Raw genomic sequence first — 20,359 nt, forward strand, 5'->3', positions numbered from 1 at the left:
TGCATAAAACATAAATCAAGGTTATTGTCATTTTAAAGGAACACTTTCCCTTTATTTTTTTTTTTTTAATTGGCTCATTTTCCAACTCCACTATAGTTAAACAGTTGAGTTTTACCCTTTTCGAGCTGATCTCCGGGTCTGGTGGTAGCACTTTTAACTTAGCTTATCATAGATAATTGAATCTGATTAGACCGTTAGCATCTCGCTCAGAAATGACCAAAGAGTTTCTATATTCTTCCTATTTAAAACTTTACTCTTCTGTAGTTCCATCGTACTAAGACCGATGGAAAATAAAAAGTTGTGATTATCTAGGCTGATATGGCTAAGAAACTATACTCTCTTTCCAGCGAAAATTGCAACTTTTATTTTCCGTCGGTCTTAATACACAAAGTAACTGTATATAACATTACTTCTATTATTTATTCATATTTTCATTGCATTTTTTTGTTAAATCTCTAAATGTATTTAAGTTAGATTTAAGCTTCTTGTTTTTGATTTCTATTGAATTGAACCTTATTGTTTTCATTTCATTTGCTGAAACCTCCAGAATTTAGGTTTAATTGAACTAAATGTTCAGGTAACAATGATTCTGTGAAAACAGAGAGCACTAACAATACTGTTTGTGTGTTTATAGAGGGAGTAAGAGATGGATGTTGTTTCAACAACAGGAATTACTCAATTGAAACAAATAGCAGAAGCAGAAATCTCTGGTGGACCATACAGACCTCTGCCTCCAGCTATGAACAGAAGCTGAGCTGTCTTTAAAAGATGAACTAGCCTAGCACGTAGGTTCTAACATTGTGATGGAATGGCAGAACTTGACAGAGAAAAAAGAGCTAGCTTTAATGCAGTGGATCAGTGATTTAGAGATTAGAAATGTTAAGGTTTTTGGTTTCTACAGCACTCGGGTTTCCTCCACTGGTCTGAATCATATACTCCCGACAAGAGATTCAAATTTTGAATATCAATTTCAAAATACCAAGTTATGACAGGAATCATCATGGTCCATGAGCACCAGAAATGATTACTTTTACATAATCAAGCTGGTTTTACAAGAGCGGTCTTATTTACAAACATGGCTGAGAAGATTTTGAAGAAAAGGGATAAAAGAAATGGAAAGATATTAAATTTGAGTTACAGTAAGACACTTACAGTTAAAGTGAATCGACAGTTATACGTAATTGCTCACTAACATTTTCTGTGTAATGTTAAATCCAGTTTTACAATTTCAAAGCAGCACTATAAACATTCAAACCCTAAGTGTTTTTATAAAGTTATATCCTTCACATTTCTGCATTATTGCCACAAATGCCATTGTGCAGAATATTGTCTTTAAGGGAAAGGTAATTATTAAAAGAAAGAAAAAAACAAAACAAAATGTTGTTAAAGCATTTCTTGAGCATGTGAAAGCTTTTAGAGGGACAGGATTCAAAGCTTTTTGCACCTGATTCCAGTTATTGGGTGTCGGAGAGCATGCAAGTGAACGAGAGTATATAAAAAACACCTTCATATTAACACAGTAGATTGGGCTCTATTTTTTTTTCTTTATATATATATATATATATATATATATATATATATATATAATGGAAAAGTAGCTTAATTTTACTGTTTTCATGTGGTTTGATGTGCATTTACACAGCTTTTTTATGATATCTATATATCCCTATTGTATGGTACAAAAAGAAATATTGGATGAAACTGAGCCATTTACTTTATTTATACAGTAATGTGTTACAAATAATGTAATTGTCAGGCCAGCTAAATATATACATTTGTAATTTACATAGCTTGTAATGGAATGGGTAAGGCTTCATTTATAAATTAGCATGCATATTGCTAGCATATTGGCTGTTTATTACTAGTCATAAAACGCTTATAAATGCTCTATTCTGCATGACCATCTGCATTTTAGATCACATAATCCTACCCCATACCTAAACTTAACAATTACCTTACTAACTATTAATAAGCAGCAAATTAGGAGTTCACTGAGGCAAATGTCATAGTTAATAGTTTGGAAATATTGAGGATTTGACCCTAGAATAAAGCGTGACCATGGAAGGTGTATTGCTGAGAGTTTGTGGCATGTTACTGATAGTAACTATTATATGAGCCTCTAACCTCAACCCAAATAGGTTTGTGATAGCTGGAGCTCTTTGCAGACCCAGTAACCAAAGCTGTAAATACCATGTGACAAATTAATCTAGAACTGTACAAAAAATTACCCTGCAGTGCACCATAAGAATGAAAACAATCACTTAGCCTTCAATAGTGACTATCCTGAGCTGTGGCGACAACACAGACAGGGAAAACTAAGTCATTTTCATGCTTCCGAGCAATCCGAAAATTGGTTACTGGCAAACATATTTAATAATATAATGAAATATTATATTAACTGCACATTTACAAATTAGCAGAGGCATATCTATCTCATCAGAGACGTCAGGTCCTGGTGTACACAATTGTTAGCACTGCACAGTTGAGCATGCAAGCCTTTTAAAGTCTACTTCAATAAATCCCAAAATAAAGGTCTACATTGTTTTTGACGTAAACACAGGCTCAATTTGAAAGTGTACACAAACACAGACATTGGACAAACGTGCTCTAGAATGTTCCGCGTCTGCACTCCAGAAGTTATGACCGATTAAATGTCTCTGCACTCATTAACCCACCCACACAAGTGTTCATCAACACTGTTGTCTGTTGTTGCAATTCAAGTAGTTTGTTTGTTGTTCTGATTTCAGCTGTGAACAACAGCCCAGGCCCAGAGTATACTTCAGGAATACTTATCAGGAATTGTGGGGGCATGTAGAGAAAAGTAAGGAAGCCACAGGTACACAAACAGCATAGTCGGTATTAGGTAAATGCATCAGCTGGCCATAACAGTGAGTGTGTTTTTGAGACTGGAGCCCACACACAGAGCAGACATTCAGTTCGAAACGCTAATTAGGTTCAGGCAGCTGTTTACTAGAGTGTGGGGGAGCCACAGAAATCTTCTTCCTCTCTCTCTCTCTGTCCCTCACTGTACTGATGGACCTGCGTCACAATCCCTGCGCTATTGTTTTTCACAGAGCATCAATGACTGCAGACGAGAGGGGCTTGGCTATGTAAAACCTGAACACCACTTTGTTAAAGTGACTCACTGTGACAAGATCCCCGTATACGGTCCTCACCACAGAACAGGGTCATTAGCCAGACTGGTTTCGGATGTACTGACAGGTGATGTCAGATGGCTGTTCTGTAATAAAACACAGAGGCGTGCAGTAGGATCATTTTTGGGTTTATATAATCCTAAACTGACGCTAATATTATCCCAGGAGGCATCACAGTACCATTATTTGTCATCAGTACCCTTATCACCAAAGTGCTATAAAATGACAGCGCTTTTTACACTAATGCGACCACAAAGACAAGAGAAATGCATTCAGAGTTTTGTTTTTTTGTTTTTTTGACATGCAGTCTGTGTACTGTGCCTATTATGCAACTATTCTGTGTGAATGGGAAACACAGATGTGGAGTATACAGTGAAATACTGTATCCCATAATGCAATGCGCTCGATTCCACCTTTTATTTACAGTGTGATGAATGAATGATTTAGTGACTATTTTATGATTTTTTCAACATTTCTTTGTATGATCATATTGATCATGCTCAGAAAAATGAATGTTAAGGGAACTACACTGCCATTTCACAACAATATGGGTCAATTTATTGCTACAGTTTCACATTTTAAAAATATAGTATACAGTACGTACAGTCCAACGTTAATATTCCATTCTGAACATAGCAACAAATATAAATAGTTGTTCAGCGCTGTCCTTTGAATTCATATCGATCAGGACAAAGTTTTGCATGGTCTGTGATACCATTTCTGTTTTTTCTGGTATAGGAATAATTTGCTTAATTTTAATACACACTATTAAGCAACAATCATGCACTGTTAACACTAATGAGCCATTTATCAAGCACACTTTTAGTGATAATTGAGCATTTGACTTGCACCTTGTTGCTGTGTTACAGTTTCACATTTCATGGGAACCACAGCGTATTACATTACTACTGACTCTTGGTGAAGGGTCAAAGGAAACGAGCAGACGAAAAGAGTGTTCAGAAATGATGCTGACCCACATGGTGTTACATAATGCATGAGAGCAACCTTGAAATTTCATGTTATTTACACATCTGAGCCTGAAACCTGAAAACAGAAGTCAAGTACATCGAATCACACCTGTGACCATCAGTGCAACATGCCTGTAACCTACATACTGGATTACTGAACCATTTTCATCTCTTCTAGTATGCTCATATACCATCATTTTTTCAGTGCTGTCAAAAAGCACTAGATAGTTTCTAGATAGACTAGATAATTTCCCCATCGGCCTTACTGAGCCATTGTCAGGAAACTCTGCAATTTGTGCCTGAAAATAGCTGTTGTTGTTTTCTCTGATTTTAATAATTTCATTTCCGAATTTTGCTGTTGTACTTTCAATAATAAATGATACATCTGAATAACAAACAAATGTTATAAATTATTATAAATATAAATATAAAAATATATATATAATTTATAACGTGTGTGTGTGCGTGTGTAATTTGAATGATTATTATTATTGAGTTTTATTTATTTTATCTCTCTTTTAAAACATTACTGTTTTGTGCCAACTCTATAACATTTACAATTCTGTAGATATATTCTGTGGTATTTAAAAAATATTGTTTATTGAGCTTGACAAGGCCAGTACGAGAGAAAATGTGATAAAATACTCATCACCGACTTTTCTGAATTTGCAATGAGGGGAAAAGACAAATTTATAATTTTCTCATCAAATATATGAAGCATTTTATTTTAGTGTGCTTGTTACACGTTCCATGTGCTTACTATGGTAATAAAGTAGATGGTAATACAGTATGCATAATTAAAAGCAACTTACCAAATACCAAACCAAGTACATGTTGTCAATTAATAAGAATTATTTCTTATTTGTGTAACCATATTGTAAAAAAATTATGCCTTAGAATAAAGTGTAACCCAAAACTCTATTGAAATGTACTTAACATTTTAACCAATTTGTTATGAATGAGGACATGCAGAATGGCTGATATTCCCATGAAACATTTACAAAATAAATTTGTTTACATTTCTTTAGCAAATGAACCCTAATTAGATTTCAGTTAATCCTGATAATTATGTCAGTAGCAAGTCATAGGGACACATGGTGCTGTTTCCTGAGGACAAGCCATGGAGCTCCATTAGAGTCTTAATAACCTGTTGACATTCACAAACGACCACCATGCTAAAATGTTGCTGCTTTTGCTTGGTTTTTTGACATTGCTCAACAAATAATCTGAATGAGGACATCATAGTCTTAGTAGTGTAAACCTTTCTAAAAAAAAAAAAAAAAAAGAAAAATTCAGTTTAGCAAATACATTTAATCTGTATGTAGTTTTTTTTGTCTGTCCACTGAAACCACTGCACCTTCTGCAACATGTTGCGAAATCATAAACCTTTCCAAATGATTCCAAATTTTCTGCATGCAGAATTTGGAAAGTGCACTCACCCTGTGTCTTCTGGCTTACATGTTTCGTCTCTTCTGTCTTACAGGCGATTTTCAAGAAAATTCTGTCTCCAAGCCTGCCGGCAGCTCGTTGGATCCGGTGGAGGATCAATGAGCGGTGTGTTAAGCCCACCTCAGGGAGTCCATTGATGGGTCACAGTGGATGAGACTCCGGCGTGTGGTTCCCAGCTGTTCCCTTTGATCCGGGTTCTGATGAACAGCCGGAGAGAGCTGGATTCAACGCCAGGTGAATAAAAACAAACCAATCCTGAACAAAAGAGCAAAATCATCCAAATCATTCCTGGTTTTCAGTGTCCCAGTGTGTACTGCAGTCATGAGGATTGGCATGCGCTTGTCTCGGTTGTCATGGTTTCCGGATGGAGTGTGTCGTCTCTGTCCCTGCTCTTCCTCTGTCTGTCTCTGTGCCGCTCTGGCTGTCTGTTCTCTCTCCTGTTTTTTCCTTTCTTTTTCTTTTCCTTTTCCAGCTCACCCGCCTCTCTCTGTCTCGGTGTCTCCATCCCTCCCTCCCTCTCGCAGCATCCCCCAGTCCCTCTTCTCCATTCTCTCTCCCCTCTTCTCCAGCACCCAGGTTGTCTTTCTGCTTGATGTCCTCTCAAATCCTGCCTGTCTGTTCCTCATCTTAAAGAAGCTGCTCTGTTTCTCCCCTGACATTAGTGTGTTGTTTTGTGCTTGCTCTCCTAAGCGTTCTACTTCTTTTTCCTCTTTTTCTGGGAATGACAGGACGGGTACAGGTGCTTGGCTGGAGATCCAGACAGGCATGCGGTGTTTATTGCTGTGGTACGTTCACTCGTATCAGTTTGTTACATTCCTCCATGGTCACAGTAGTAGAGAAAAAAGCACATCTAAAATGAGCTCACTGGCCGACTCAATCATGCTGTATTCAAGTCAGAGTGAAATGAAAATTCATTTATTTTTGACCTCATAATATTTTATCAAAATGTTGGTGACATATGCCAGACTCCTCCAATCATTTTGTTCTCTTAACCCACCCCTCCACACTCAACAAGCTCACATTCATTTGTAAGAACAACGGCAATATTCCGAGGTCCCCGTTCTGCATTTTCAATAATCCGTTTCACTCGGATGTACCTCACAATATGGAAGAAAAGATTTGTCACTATTTCTATTTCACCAAAGACATTTTGAGTTTTTGTTTGATTGCACTTATCAAGCTAGATATTAATCATTGCAGTATCATATTCTTCAGATTTACACTAAATACTGATCACCGAATGAAGAAAATCTTACTTTTGGTTGATCCAAGTCGATTCCTAATTTATTTCACAGTGTCCTTGTTATAAATGTAACATGTACTTACTCTAATAATAACATTAAATTATACATAATTAAAAGCAACTGCCCAATACCTGACCATATAATAAGTGCATATTGTTAATTAATAATAATGTTAATTAATAATACTTAGTACTTATTTGTGTAATTACATTGTAATAATGACAAGTGTGTTTAACCTAAAATTCAGTGTACTTTAAATACTGTTTAACCATCTAACGGTTATTAATGGGGACATGCAAACCAGCAGAAATTCCCATGAAACATATACAAATTGTTTGCAGTTCATCATCCTAATTAGAGTTTGGCTAAATTTAGATTTACCCATCTTAAATGGCACATAAAAGCACATGTCAGTCAGTCAACCTTTTTTTTGGCCACAGTAAACTCTAAACTGGACCAGATTAGATCTGTTTTAGTTGAATTCAATGCATTTGCAGACTATTTGGATCGCTGGAAAAATGTATTACCAAAATATTATTTGCAACAATGTGCATGTTTCTGTGTAAGTGTGTTGTGATCAGAACGACTTGAAAGTCTGGTAGTGTGTGATCCTTGCTCATTTAGTACATGATGCCCAGATTTTCTCTGTAACCAAGTGTATGATGCCTAGTGTTTGAAAATCTGAATCCGAACACTATTCCCATGAATTTAGAATGATTATTAAAACTTTGTAGTTGTAGTTAACATCCTTGAAGTGAACAGGCCTTTAGGAAAGAAAAAAATCACAAAAGGTTTATTTAAAACATAATAATTATTATTTATTTCATAGAAAACCAGTGTGATTAAAAGGAGAGCAAGATCTCCTGCATCTCAGCTTAGATTTTCTCCTTTGAAAACAGCAAACCTAAAGCATTTCTCATCCAATTCATGCAGTCACAAATGATCTGAGCTGTGATGATTCATTAAAACTCTGCACTCTTACACAAATTGTCTCTTTTGTGGGGAATTGTACTGCTCCTAAAAAATGTTTACTTAAACGAAACAACAACAACAAAATCCTTTTGATGATTCCCATTCGGTCTGATTTGCATTTATTACTTAGCCGGATGGCTGCTGTAAGAGCCTGAGGTTTCGGTTAGATCAGCACACTAATGGGGTCATCTGGTTTAATAGTGCACCCCTAATAGAGAGACTTGCATAATGAGCATAATTTCTGTCCTTTTATTGATAAAGTGTAATTATGTAATGCTTCCGGTGTCCAGTTATCTTCTCAAACTTTTATTCATGAAATCAGCAGTGGTGACCTCTTCACAGTTGCTATAATAATCCCTGGTGGGTTATTCATCACGTCTGCTGTGGCTGTGGGTTATGGCAGGTATAATGTATGGCTCCTCTGCGCTGAGCTTTCGACAGCACGCAGTAAACAGTTCTTCACATACAATAATTACAGTGTTTACAAGATGATCTTAAATACTTTTTATGCTTTTGACAATCCCTTTTGCTCAACAAGGATGCATGTGATTAAAAGTACAGTAAAAACAAACATAATTGCACTTTAAAGTAACAGTTTTCTTATTGAAGATATTTTAAGCTGTATTTTCAGCATCATTACTCCAGTCTTCAGTGTCACGTGATCCTTCAGAAATCATTTTAATATGCTGATTCGCTGCACTAGAAACATTTGTGCTGCCCATTTCTAGAAACTCTCCATGGAAAATATATGTTACGCTGTCTGAATTTGTTATCTCAGAAGGCAGTATAATGATACCTCCATGTTAGAAGCATGCCTACGATGCGTTAAGCTAAATGCACGCTGCTCACTAGATTTTGGAACAGAGCCACATATGTTGATTAATATAATTAACAGCTGAAAACAAGACATGATGTGCCATTGAGTCATTAAACTGATTGAGCATGTACAGATGTATTTGTTTAGTACTTTACACAATACAAATCTTGCTAAAGCAGCTTTACAAAAAAACCAAAAAAAAATAGAATAGCTCCTAACAAACCCTCAGTGAAGAATCCAAAGCTGACTGTGGCAGGAAAAACTTCTGTAATATCTCTATGCCTACAGCATAAGCTTACCTAAAACTTTAACACTATACTCTCTTGCTGCCATGCACATAAGGATGGAGCAAAACAGGGAATTGAATACCAATGGCGAACTTAAATAGCGAGAGATTATCTGTGAGAGGAAGAAGTAAAGACGCTATAGGCCACGTCCAGCTGCGACAGAGCTAGAATTCTGACACAGGGCACACATTGAGACATCGGCTTAGTCCGTCACAGACATCTGAAAAATCTTTTGCTTTTGCAGCTGAGGACTTGTCTGATTGTGGAGAATCTGCCACTGCTGGCACAAAAATCTCAGCGCGTAGGAAAGACCATCAGAAGAAAAGGGAAAGAGAAAATGTGACCAAATGCTGGAACGCTTGACTATGGGAGCACAGTTTGTCTGCCAGAACGTTTTGTAAAAAAAAAAAAAAAAAAAAATTCAACAAAGTTGTCAAACTCAAGATCTTCAAAACAGTAATAAATTTAGGTTTTAAAGGAACAGTTCACCTAAACATAAAAAAACAAATAAATCTGTAATTTACTCACAACTCATTTTGTTCCAGACTTTTTTAAATATGGAAAACAAAAGATATTTTGAAAAATAAAACATGTTTGGTTGTTTATGGACTTCAATAACATATGCTATTTTCAAGTAAAAATAAATAAATATAAAAATAAAATATATACATTTTGACTCTAAATATGTCATGTGGAGCAACCATCAAGTAGAAAGTAATTTGTATCGTTTGTATTAGAAAAGTTTTTAAAATATATATTTTCAGGCTAATATGTTTTTTCTTTCTTTCTTTTTTTTATATTATGACTTAAAGGAACTGTAAGTTGGAATTACTCCCATCTAGTGGTGAAATTGTATTTTGCATCCAAACTAATTTTGCTCTCCAGCGCCTCGCTTTTTCAAATGCGCGTTGCATCTACGGTAGGCGATATTTACCAAAAAAAAATTGTACACCATTGAGGGCATATTTATGAATAAAAATATTGATTTTAGATAATAAAATACCTAAAAAGTTACTTATTGTCCCTTTAATAAATATCAGTTTTGGGAAAGTTGCACCACATTTCAAGAGACTTACTGACCTCAATACACAGAGTCTGCTATGATAGCATTTCTTGTTTTATTCATTTTACACCATTAATTTGAGTTTGTGTAATAAAAACTTGTTAAAACAATATTTTTTCCCCCCGTGAAATATTAATAAAGAATTATGCCTAACTATGTAATACATTTTGTTTGTTAGTTTTTTAATAGAATTGTTCTGGAGCTCATTTGTCATTGAGGCAGTTTGACATGTAACTGACGTACATACTGGCTCTCTCAGGTACAACTGCTCTCCTTTACCTTACAGAAACCTATAAGAACAGAAATGACATATCGAGTCAAAAATATCCTGTTCTGAAAATCTGAACAGCATGTGCATCTGTCACAGAAACAATAATGTCAGCATTTAACAAAGCAGCTGCTGGAATGGGCTACACAAGCCTGTATCATTTGGATTAGGTTTTAATTGCCCCTATAATTCTTATATTCGTATATACAGTATAAGAGAAAAGATAAAGCAGGAAAATATCGATGTGTGCTGTAAAGGTCACACATGTATTACATGGTTTCAAGGGGGAGCAAATACTCTTTTACAGATTCTCTGCAATAGAGGAATAAAGAGACTTGAGGAGAAATCAGAATGAACGGATGCTCATGCAACTCACAGTTTTTCACAGCCATACTCCTCGGTTAGCTTCCTGGCCTGTTAGCTGTAGGTCTTTGTTATTTTTGAAGTCCTTTGCCAGTTAATGATCTCTTCTCTAGATATCCATGAGTTATTTCCCTAACTAGATAGCATTCAGTCTTAATTACCCTTTAAATGCCTGAAACAACTGCATATGCAATTGATAGCCATGAGTGGGATTATAACATTCATTTAACATTTTTTTTTTTTTGCAAATTAAAAATACAAAAAATACTCCAATTCGGAAATCATATATATATTAGGCTAAAAAAAATATTTTAGATTTTATTAATTTATAAATCTAATATATTTATTAAAATAAAAAATATGAAATACATAAATAAAGAATATATATAATTATTATAAATAAATAAATGTTAATAATTTCTTAGAATAGTTTCTGTTTCTAAGAAACAATTATAGAATTTTCTGCTGTTTTTCTTAATAATATTTTTCCCCTATTATATCAACATCAATATCCAAATGAATTTTTATTTTTATACACAAAACAAAAACATGTTTCAAAAATTCCACATTTCAAAAAAAATATTTTGAAATCACATTAGTTTGTTTCCACCATGGGATAATTTTTTTTTTAAAGCGACTGTGAATTTTTTCCACAATTCAAACTTTACATTTTGCAATTCTAAAAAAAAAAAGAAATCACAATTACATTTTTTATTTGTGTATTCAGCTGCGCAAATGGGCTTCCATAATAAAATGACTAGATAAGATGGGGGGGGGGGGGGGGGGATAACATCGTGTGCGAAATGAGAACTAAAAGAAAAGGCGAGCTGTGTTTTATTCTTCTGTGTGGGGCGGGTGCAGGAACGCATCACCTCATTAACTTCAATTGATCTCCAGCGCTGACAGAGCATCATTAACCCACGCCACAGGCAACACAATGCCAATGCATTTCATAGAATGATCAGATCACAGCAGGATGTATCAGCGGATGAATTTCCTTCAGTGTGTCTGTACATTATTTCTCGGCATCAGGCCTGCATATTTTATCAAAGAAGAGATCCTACAAGTTTGTGATTGCACCCTGCTGCTTCATTCTGTATATTTGCAGGGAGCTGGTGGGTGCAAAGCATTTAATGAACGAGTGCATGAGCCCAGAGGCAATCAGACGAGGTGATGACATGGGGCACGGCTGCACACGGGCTCCTCTGGTCGATAAAGCCACACAACAGCAGTAGTGTAGGTTATGCATTATATTTCAGATTTTATAAAAGGTTGCATCAATTATTCTCTTCAAATCTGTTTATGACCTATAAAATGCAGCCTGGAGTGACATGCTTTTAATAAGCTCTTCTGAGCATGCAGTTACTTTTAAGTGAAGGATTTAACAACGTATCTGTCAGGGCATTAAATCTAATCCAGATATGAATCTGTCAGACAATAATGAAGTGAAAATGAGCCTTAGACAAATAACTGGTCATGTGCTAGCATATATGCTCTTGTCAGTCTATTGTAATGCAGCCTTGATGAACTGAATAATGCTAATGTGCTGTTAACATAAATCAGGGGAAGACAGGAGGGCTGGTGGACATGCTGGAGGGTCAGGAATACATTCTTATTTATTTATTTATTTTAAATAGATTTTAGTATGAAATGCCTTTTAAAAACCATAATCTTATATTACAGGGTGCAATGTGATATTTGATGAGGGAAAACATGCAGGATGAGACAGATCTGGCAAAAAGTTGAGCAGGTGGTTAGACAGAAGAGATTTCAAACATCATCTGAAAAGCCAAGAAACCTACAATTTAACCCTTTTCACACTGTTTTAATATTTCTTGATATTTCTGAGAAAAAAAAAAATGGTTCACCCACAAAAAATGAAAAGTTGTTGAAATATACTCACACTAAGGACATCCAAGATTGTACTTTGTTTCTTCAAGGGAACAGATTTGGAGAAATCGATCCTCTGCAGTGAATGGGTGCCGTCAGAATTAGAGTTGAAACAACTGATAAAAACACTACAACAATCCACATGCAATCCACACTATATAATTCGCTCTTGATTCAATTCAGTTCAAGTTTATTTGTATAGCACTTTTTCGTGAAACAAATCGTTGCAAAGCAGCTTTACAGAAAAAAAATAGTTTCTACAATATATTTAGTAGTAGCTTATCAGTGGTGACTGTCAGTTAATGTACATATGGCAGAAATGTATGGATAAATCAATTACAGGCATAATCAACCGTGAACACAATTAAGAGCAATTATTATATGTTGCAATCAAACCTATAGCAAAATTTGGTAGTTCTGTATGTTGTTTCAGGGTTGGCATCATCTCTTCTCAGGTGTTTCTCCCAATTTTCATTTTTGGGTAAACAACTTTTAAATAAATAAAAGATTTATAATATATATTTATAATTTTAATATATAATGAATAAACGATTTAAACCTTTTCCCCCAGAGGAACATTCATTTTGAGTTTAATATGTTTAATGTCCAATACAATACAAATCTGATACAAATGAGACCGTGGCTTGCACTTAAGATATATTTCAGTGAATTTTGTGATCTGCGAGTTTTTATTACAATATTTATATTCATACAAATTCCTAAGCATTGCGATGGAGAATGTTCCCGATTTAATTGTCACAGACTAGTGAAATAATAACCACTGACACTATAGACCTGGAAAGATCATATATATGATACAGTAGGCTTTATGGTTAAAATGTCTGAAGCGGAAATGATGTGATATTAAATCCATTCATTTCAGAAGACAAGACAATAGTGTGAAAGATGCATATCCTGACACTGAGAAACTGAATTCAGTATTGCTTTAGTCACAATATTTAAATCAGCTATTGTAGCTTGTCATGTTGACTATAAGTCATTCAAGAGGGGTACCCATGTCCAATTATAAGACCCCAAATTCCCTATGCACCCACATAATGCATCGATATACAGACCTCACATACCTCTGTGCGCCGGAAAAATATTACTAATAAAACCCTGTCTGACATTATCGACCAGAGAATAGTTTTCACTGGTAGAAATGTGCTCTTTCTTTGAAATAAATGCCACTTGAATGGCTTTATCTAATCAGTCGTCCATTGTAATGTGCCTCAGTGGTCCAAATATGCAATATTTTGGGACTCATTTCAAAGTGCGTGTGCGCACTGTTGCTGGTAGTTTGTAATTCCATTGTTCAGGTTATATTTGCCAAATGTCTTTTTGCAGTATAAAACCAACGGCTGAGGTGACATCACATTAAACATGTATGGCTTGGTTCAGTTCTCAGGGGATCAGCCATCCAAAGGGCTTTTCACAGCCTTTTCACACATTGCTTTCCTCCACATACCAGAAATAATCTGTTATTTATAAAAAAAAAATAATAATAATTCTATCAGCCAGGACAGCATTACATAAAATAATTTTACTACTGAAATTTAAGATGCATGCACTATTGCAAAAATCTAATATTTAAGGCAGACTAGTTGTAATTACATTACCCCAGGATTGCAGGAAAAAAAAAATCTACTTTTCCCTGAATCTTTATAGAAACTGCTTTGTTGACATCATTGATCATTTGCGGTAAGAATATAATTACCTTTTCTCTTATGTTTATTGCCATTTGAATAGATTTTTAAGATTAATACACTGCATTCTGGGATTTTCAGGTTTTGTTGACCGCTTTCTCAAGGTCAGGGGTCCTCAACTCCGGCCCTCAAGATCCACTTTCCTGCAGAGTTAAGCTCCAATCTGGATTAAACTCACCTAAAGACCTTGATTAGCTGGTTCTGGGGTTTGATTAGGGTTGGAGCTAAACTCTGCAGGAAAGTGGATCTCGAGGGACAGAGAGGAGGACCCCTGTCCTAAGTTGTTAAACAGGGTTTGTACAATAGGTGCCCTCCATTGACATCTAGTGGCTCACCCCAGTCAATGCATTATCAGAGAGAGAATGACAACAAATCCAAATTAAACGAGCACTCTTAAAAGAAACTATAACCATTTATCATTTTATTGATAACATTGACAAATACCTCAAGTATTTACACACTACATTTTGCAGATAAGAAAGTCGCTCGAATCATTTGAGATCTAAAAATGCCATGTTTATTTCAAATCACAGTGTCACCTAGACATAAAAAACAAAACTGAAGGTGCAAATTAGAGCTTTCCCCACCTTAACATTTCATCACTTGCCTCTGGTTAAAGCTGAAAATGTACCTAGACTCTCCGCACATAAAATTAATCAATGTAATCAGTCAAAATTACACAAATAATAATAACCACAATTCACAAACGTACTCTCAATGCAGGAAGCTTATGGGGCAGAACGAAACTGAACTTTAATTATAGCAACAGATTGTGCATTTTGAAAGCTGGGAGAGTAGAAAATAAAACAAAAGAACAAAGTCAACATCCATACAGAAACACACCACCTTAAATAGTTTTAAAAGAGTATGTACTGCTACCACTTTATGGTTGAACGGTGTGGAAATATTTTGCTTTTGCCAATGCAGTTTAATAGCAAGCTGTAACTGGACCACCAGCAAACCCAGCACTGAGAAAGTTTGGTTGTCTAAAGTCAGAGCTTGCATGCATTGGGCGTCTCTACTGGTGATCAGTTTATAGCAGCCTTGACATCAAGACCTCGTAGACCCAGACTTAACTGATACTAATTGGAAGCGAACAAATAACTTGCTGCCCAATTAGGAGAAACAAGTTCTTTAGTCATCCTCCTCATCTTCCTCTTCTTCGTCCTCATCATCATCATCGTCGTCGTCATCATCATCCTCTTCCTTGGGTTTGGATTTGGCAGATGATGCCCCTCCGCTTCCTTTTCCCTTTCCTCTGTAGTCAGCCATGTCCTGAGAAGACAGAACACTATAACACAACTCATATGGCTCATCAAGTCTGCACTGAATAAACAATACAGTAAACCGGTAATACTGTAAAGTATTACGACAATTTCAAACGGTTTCGATTTGAATAGATTTTAAAATGCAATTTATTCCTGTGATGGCAAAGCAGAATTTTCAGCAGCCTTTACACCAGTCTTCAGTGCCACAGGATCCTTCAGAAATCGCTCTCATTTGTTTTTCAACCACTATCCACACTGGATAACTAAGAGCATTTTGAGAGAGGTCATGCTCCACCTTCTGATACTTGTCCTTCAGTTTGTTGGCCTTGGACAGGAAGGGCTGCTTCTCCGAATCGGACAGATTGTTCCACATCTCTCCCAGCTTCTTGGCTACATCTCCAATGCCCAGACTGGGGTTCTGAGCCTTTATGCTGGGCCTTTCTTCTGCACAGAACAGGAAAAATCCAGACCTGGGAAAAGGACAAACAATTTAAGCGACTAAACCAAATAAGAGCATATTCCATCAAGAATCACTGAAATAAGCTCTAGAAATAAGGAAAGAGCACATACGGTGGCCGCCTTGGAGCATTAGGGTCCTTCTTCTGCTTCTGACCTTTCTTTCCTGGATTGTAGCTCATCATTTCCTGGTCATAACGGACTTTGTCCTGCTTGGCCATGTCTTCAAATTTAGTCTTCTCTTTTGGTGACATAGTCTGAAACAAATGTCAATTTCTTTAAGCTGCTACCTGCAGACTTTTTACATTTATATTCATTGACTTTATATTCTACTTACTTTCCATCTTTCTGAGCACTTCTTGGAAAATTCTGAGAAGTTAACCGAGACACCAGGGCTCTTCTTATTGTGCTCTTCACGACACGTCTTCACAAAATAAGCATAGGCGGACATCTTGCCCTTGGGTTTTCCTGGATCACCCTTTGCCATTTTTATAAAGCCGCTTAACTTTCACCACACCTGGAAATACACAGACAATTTAATAAACTAAAACAAATGTATGTTACTAAAAGGATCTAATATGATTGGGCACCATAGTTTTACTGCAAATAAAATGCATCTTTTCATACATGGGACATCACATCCCTAGAGACTCCCTTATTAAAATGCAACAGTGCACACCCACTTTTCCAGCAGTGTTGGTTCCATAAATAATTCTTATTCTAAATCTTATGAAAACCATATGGATTTTAAAGTCATCCTTAAAGAGATGTAAGCTGTGATACACAAACCAACCAACTATAAGGTAAAGCTGAATCACAACATTACATGCTTTCATTTGTAGTAAAAGTATTTGAAAATCAGATAAAATTAGAAGACTGCATGCTATACATGACATTTATTGCACTATTCATTATTGCGGTGGTTCATGGTAGTGGACAGGCGCTAAAGAGTTCTTACTGAAAACGGTTCCAATTGTAAGAAATTTTTACAGAATCATGGGTAAATGTAGTTTTTCCGACAAGGAGTTCTGCTGTTAAGCAAAACAAGGTTAAATTCATGCAGGCTGATGGCTTCAACAGAAGCATATACCATCGATTACGAACCTCGCGGCTCCTTAAAGGGTTAGTTCACCCAGATTATGTCATTAATAACTTACCCTCATGTTGTTTCAAACCCGTAAGACCTCCGTTTATCTTTGGAACACAGTTTAAGATATGTTAGATTTAGTCCGTGAGCTCTCAGTCCCTCCATTGAAGCGGTGTGTACGGTATACTGTCGATGCGGTGCGGACGCGCCTGGAAGAACGGGCACATCGCTTCCATTATGAGCGCGCATACCTACTTTGGAAATAACGAACTTGAGTGCGCAAAAGACACGATACGTGAACGGCCCCTTAAACAGTTCAGTAGTGCAGAGTTTACAGGTTACTCTTCTTTTTTGAATGCTTAAAGTAAAATACTCCCACATCCCGCTGAATGCTGCAGAGACGCTGTTCGGGAAGCACGTGACATAAAACGAGGCCAGCTATTGGCTCTTCGCTACTTCTCCTGCTGTACTGGCTGAGTAAAACCTCCGGTGGCTCATTACTGCCACACTTTGGTCACCGCAGATTTGAAATATGCACGAAATGAGCCGCTTACGGCAAATAAAAGTTATTTAGCAACTAATCGATGACTAAATTAGTTGACAACTATTTTAATAATCGATTTTAATCGATTAAATCGAATAGTTGTTTCAGCTCTACATTAATCCACAAATGACTTAAGCGGTTAACTTTTTTAATGTGGCTGACACTCCCTCCGAGTTCAAACAAACCAATATCCCGGAGTAATACATGCACTCAAACAGTACACTGACTGAACTGCTGTGAAGAGAGAACTGAAGATGAACACCGAGCCGAGCCAGATAAGAACCGAGGAGCTGATGATACTGCGCATGTGTGATTCAGTGTGAAGCAGACTGACACACAGAGCACATGAACCGAACTGATTCTTTTGGTGATTGATTCTGAACTGATTCTGTGCTAGTGTCATGAGCGCAGGTAAACCGAAGGCTGAATCAAGGGCAATCATCGCAAATGACGCCATTACGTAGAGCGCAAAAGAACCGGTGAACTGTTTTCGTCAACCGGTTTATTGAACCTAACTGTCCGAAAGAACTACTGGTGATCCGAAAACCGATGCAACCAGTTCTTGACTCGTGAACGAGTCAGTCTGTTGTTCGTTATCTGGCTCGCCTCGGTGTTCATCTTCAGTTCTCTCTTCACAGCAGTTCAGTCAGTGAACTGTTTGAGTACATGAATTACTCCGGGATATTGGTTTGTTTGAACTCAGAGGGAGCGTCAGCCACATTAAAAAAAGTTAACAGTTTAAGTCATTTGTGGATTAATGCGTATTAGAGATGCGAACAGTTTAAAACGATTCAGTTCGATATGGTGAACTGAATGATTCGTTCACGAACCGGATATCCAGACTGCTTTGTTTTGAACTCTCTCACACAACAGACACGGAAGAGAAGACAATGCTGAATAAAGTCGTAGTTTTTGCTATTTTTGGACCAAAATGTATTTTCGATGCTTCAAAAAATTCTAACTGACCCTCTGATGTCACATGGACTACTTTGATGATGTTTTTCTTACCTTTCTGGACATGGACAGTATACCGTACACACAGTTTCAATGGAGGGACTGAGAGCTCTCGGACTAAATCTAAAATATCTTAAACTGTGTTCCAAAGATGAACCGTGGTCTCACGGGTTTGGAACAACATGAGGGTAAGTTATTAATTACATAATTTTGCTATCTGGATGAACTAACCCTTTAAAGCACAGCTGTCTTTAAAGACCTAAATTATCATAAAAATCAGTTAATGGGATTTTTACTTCGGGAACCTCGTTTGTTTCAATGTATCGTCCGAGGTGCCTTCAAACACGATGTATTTATAATTCCATGTTGTGAAGTGCAAACTGATGACAGAAACTAAACTTTATTTTTAACCGTAAAGCTGCAAATTAGTGATTATTTCCAAAATACGATGCAATTTAACTAGTCAAGCGTTTAAAAGACAAGTGATGTGCGGAGAGGGACTGTCTGACCGCTTCTTCAATCAGACTCTTCATTAAAATGGCTTCTTTATCAGCGGCGAGGAACAATGACTTGCACATCCTAGTTTTCACAGCAGACACTTCGGGGATTTGTCGACTTGGCTGATAGGCAAGCATTTTAAAAGTCGTTCATTAAGTACAGTGAGCCGCGAGTCCAGCTTTTATGAAGTTTTACCGGTTCCACACTGCACGTTAAAATCACGAATCTTACTATCGTGAAGGCTTGCAACATGAATATTAATTACGCACCGTGACGTACGCCCCACGTAGCTAACTGATTGGTTGCCAAGTAGACGCATTTAGTGATCTAGCGAATTAACGAATCATACTATGAAGAAGGCGTTCGTTATAAATATTCAAATAAGTGCACTGTACGAATTTAACGCAGCAACGTCAGCGAATTAATTAATATTCATGAGCCAAACCTTCCCTATAGTAAGATTCGGAAATTCGCGCCCGGCACAAACCCGTTTAACAAAGGCAGAGGAAAACCAGCCATGACTGGCACTGGCTGTCAACAGCTCAATGCTCTCCATAACCAGAAAACATACAACCAGATTAAACTATTACACAGCACATATAACACAGCGACGACACACTGTGCACTTCACACCAGCCTTTCAGCATTTAGCCCCCCGTGATTTCTTAGGCATATTTTTACATCGCCAGCCATTTTAAAAGCACGTTCGTCACTCAACTTCAGTTTAACACACAATAAAATGTAGCTTTTCTTGACTGTAAACGAAAGCAAAACAGTTTAAAACTAAATAAACACAAACCACCGTTAACATTTCACTGTAAATTAGTTTTTAAAAGGAAAACTCGGTTAGTTATACAAAAAAATGGGTTTACACACCAAAACGTGATTTAAATAATTAAAATAAGATTTTAAAGAGAATATTAGGCCCCAGTGAAGATTTTAAAACGGAGTGTTTTATAGATACCGTCTGATAGTGTTCGTCCCGTCGTCTGCTCTCCTCAGTCACACTAACGGCCTCGCGCTGCCTTCCTCTCTACTGAAGACCACACAGCCTCGCGCTAGCTCACTACGAGACCCACCTGATTGGTCAATCCCGGCGCCCATTTAAAACAGCCTCCACAACTGTGGATTGGTTCAAATATTATACATATTCATAAAATGCTTGCCACCATTGGACAGAATCCTAAACCACACCCATTATTCAAAAACAAGGCGGGAATTGCTGTCATAACAACAGAAGTTAAAAAGATCTGTGCAAACCACGTGTGAGCGTGAACTACATGCAATACTGTACTACACAGAGAACTGTATGCTCTACAGTGTTTTAGGGCGTGAGAATATTGAGGGAAGTAGAAGAAAATAGGGCAGTT

General features: G+C 36.8%; 2 protein-coding genes across 2 annotated transcripts in view; both read right to left on the reverse strand.

Moving 5' to 3' along the window:
- Positions 1–6,010, reverse strand: part of LOC132130651 (short transient receptor potential channel 5-like) — a 32,460-nt gene extending 26,450 nt beyond the window's left edge. The window contains exon 1 of the mRNA XM_059542423.1: positions 5,563–6,010. The gene's annotated coding sequence lies outside the window, so the exon portion shown is untranslated. The remainder of the gene's footprint in view (positions 1–5,562) is intronic.
- Positions 6,011–14,586: 8,576 nt separating this feature from the next.
- Positions 14,587–20,081, reverse strand: hmgb3b (high mobility group box 3b). The gene is made up of 5 exons (XM_059542773.1): positions 19,954–20,081; positions 16,244–16,423; positions 16,021–16,163; positions 15,746–15,920; positions 14,587–15,457 (listed from the first exon to the last, which is right to left on the reverse strand). Exons 2-5 carry the CDS (start codon positions 16,391–16,393, stop codon positions 15,317–15,319), a joined length of 609 nt encoding a protein of 202 aa, XP_059398756.1. The 5' UTR covers positions 16,394–16,423; positions 19,954–20,081; the 3' UTR covers positions 14,587–15,316.
- Positions 20,082–20,359: the final 278 nt, after the last annotated feature.

The sequence above is a fragment of the Carassius carassius genome, chromosome 47 (assembly GCF_963082965.1).
Source record: "Carassius carassius chromosome 47, fCarCar2.1, whole genome shotgun sequence".
Taxonomy (NCBI): Eukaryota; Metazoa; Chordata; class Actinopteri; order Cypriniformes; family Cyprinidae; genus Carassius; species Carassius carassius.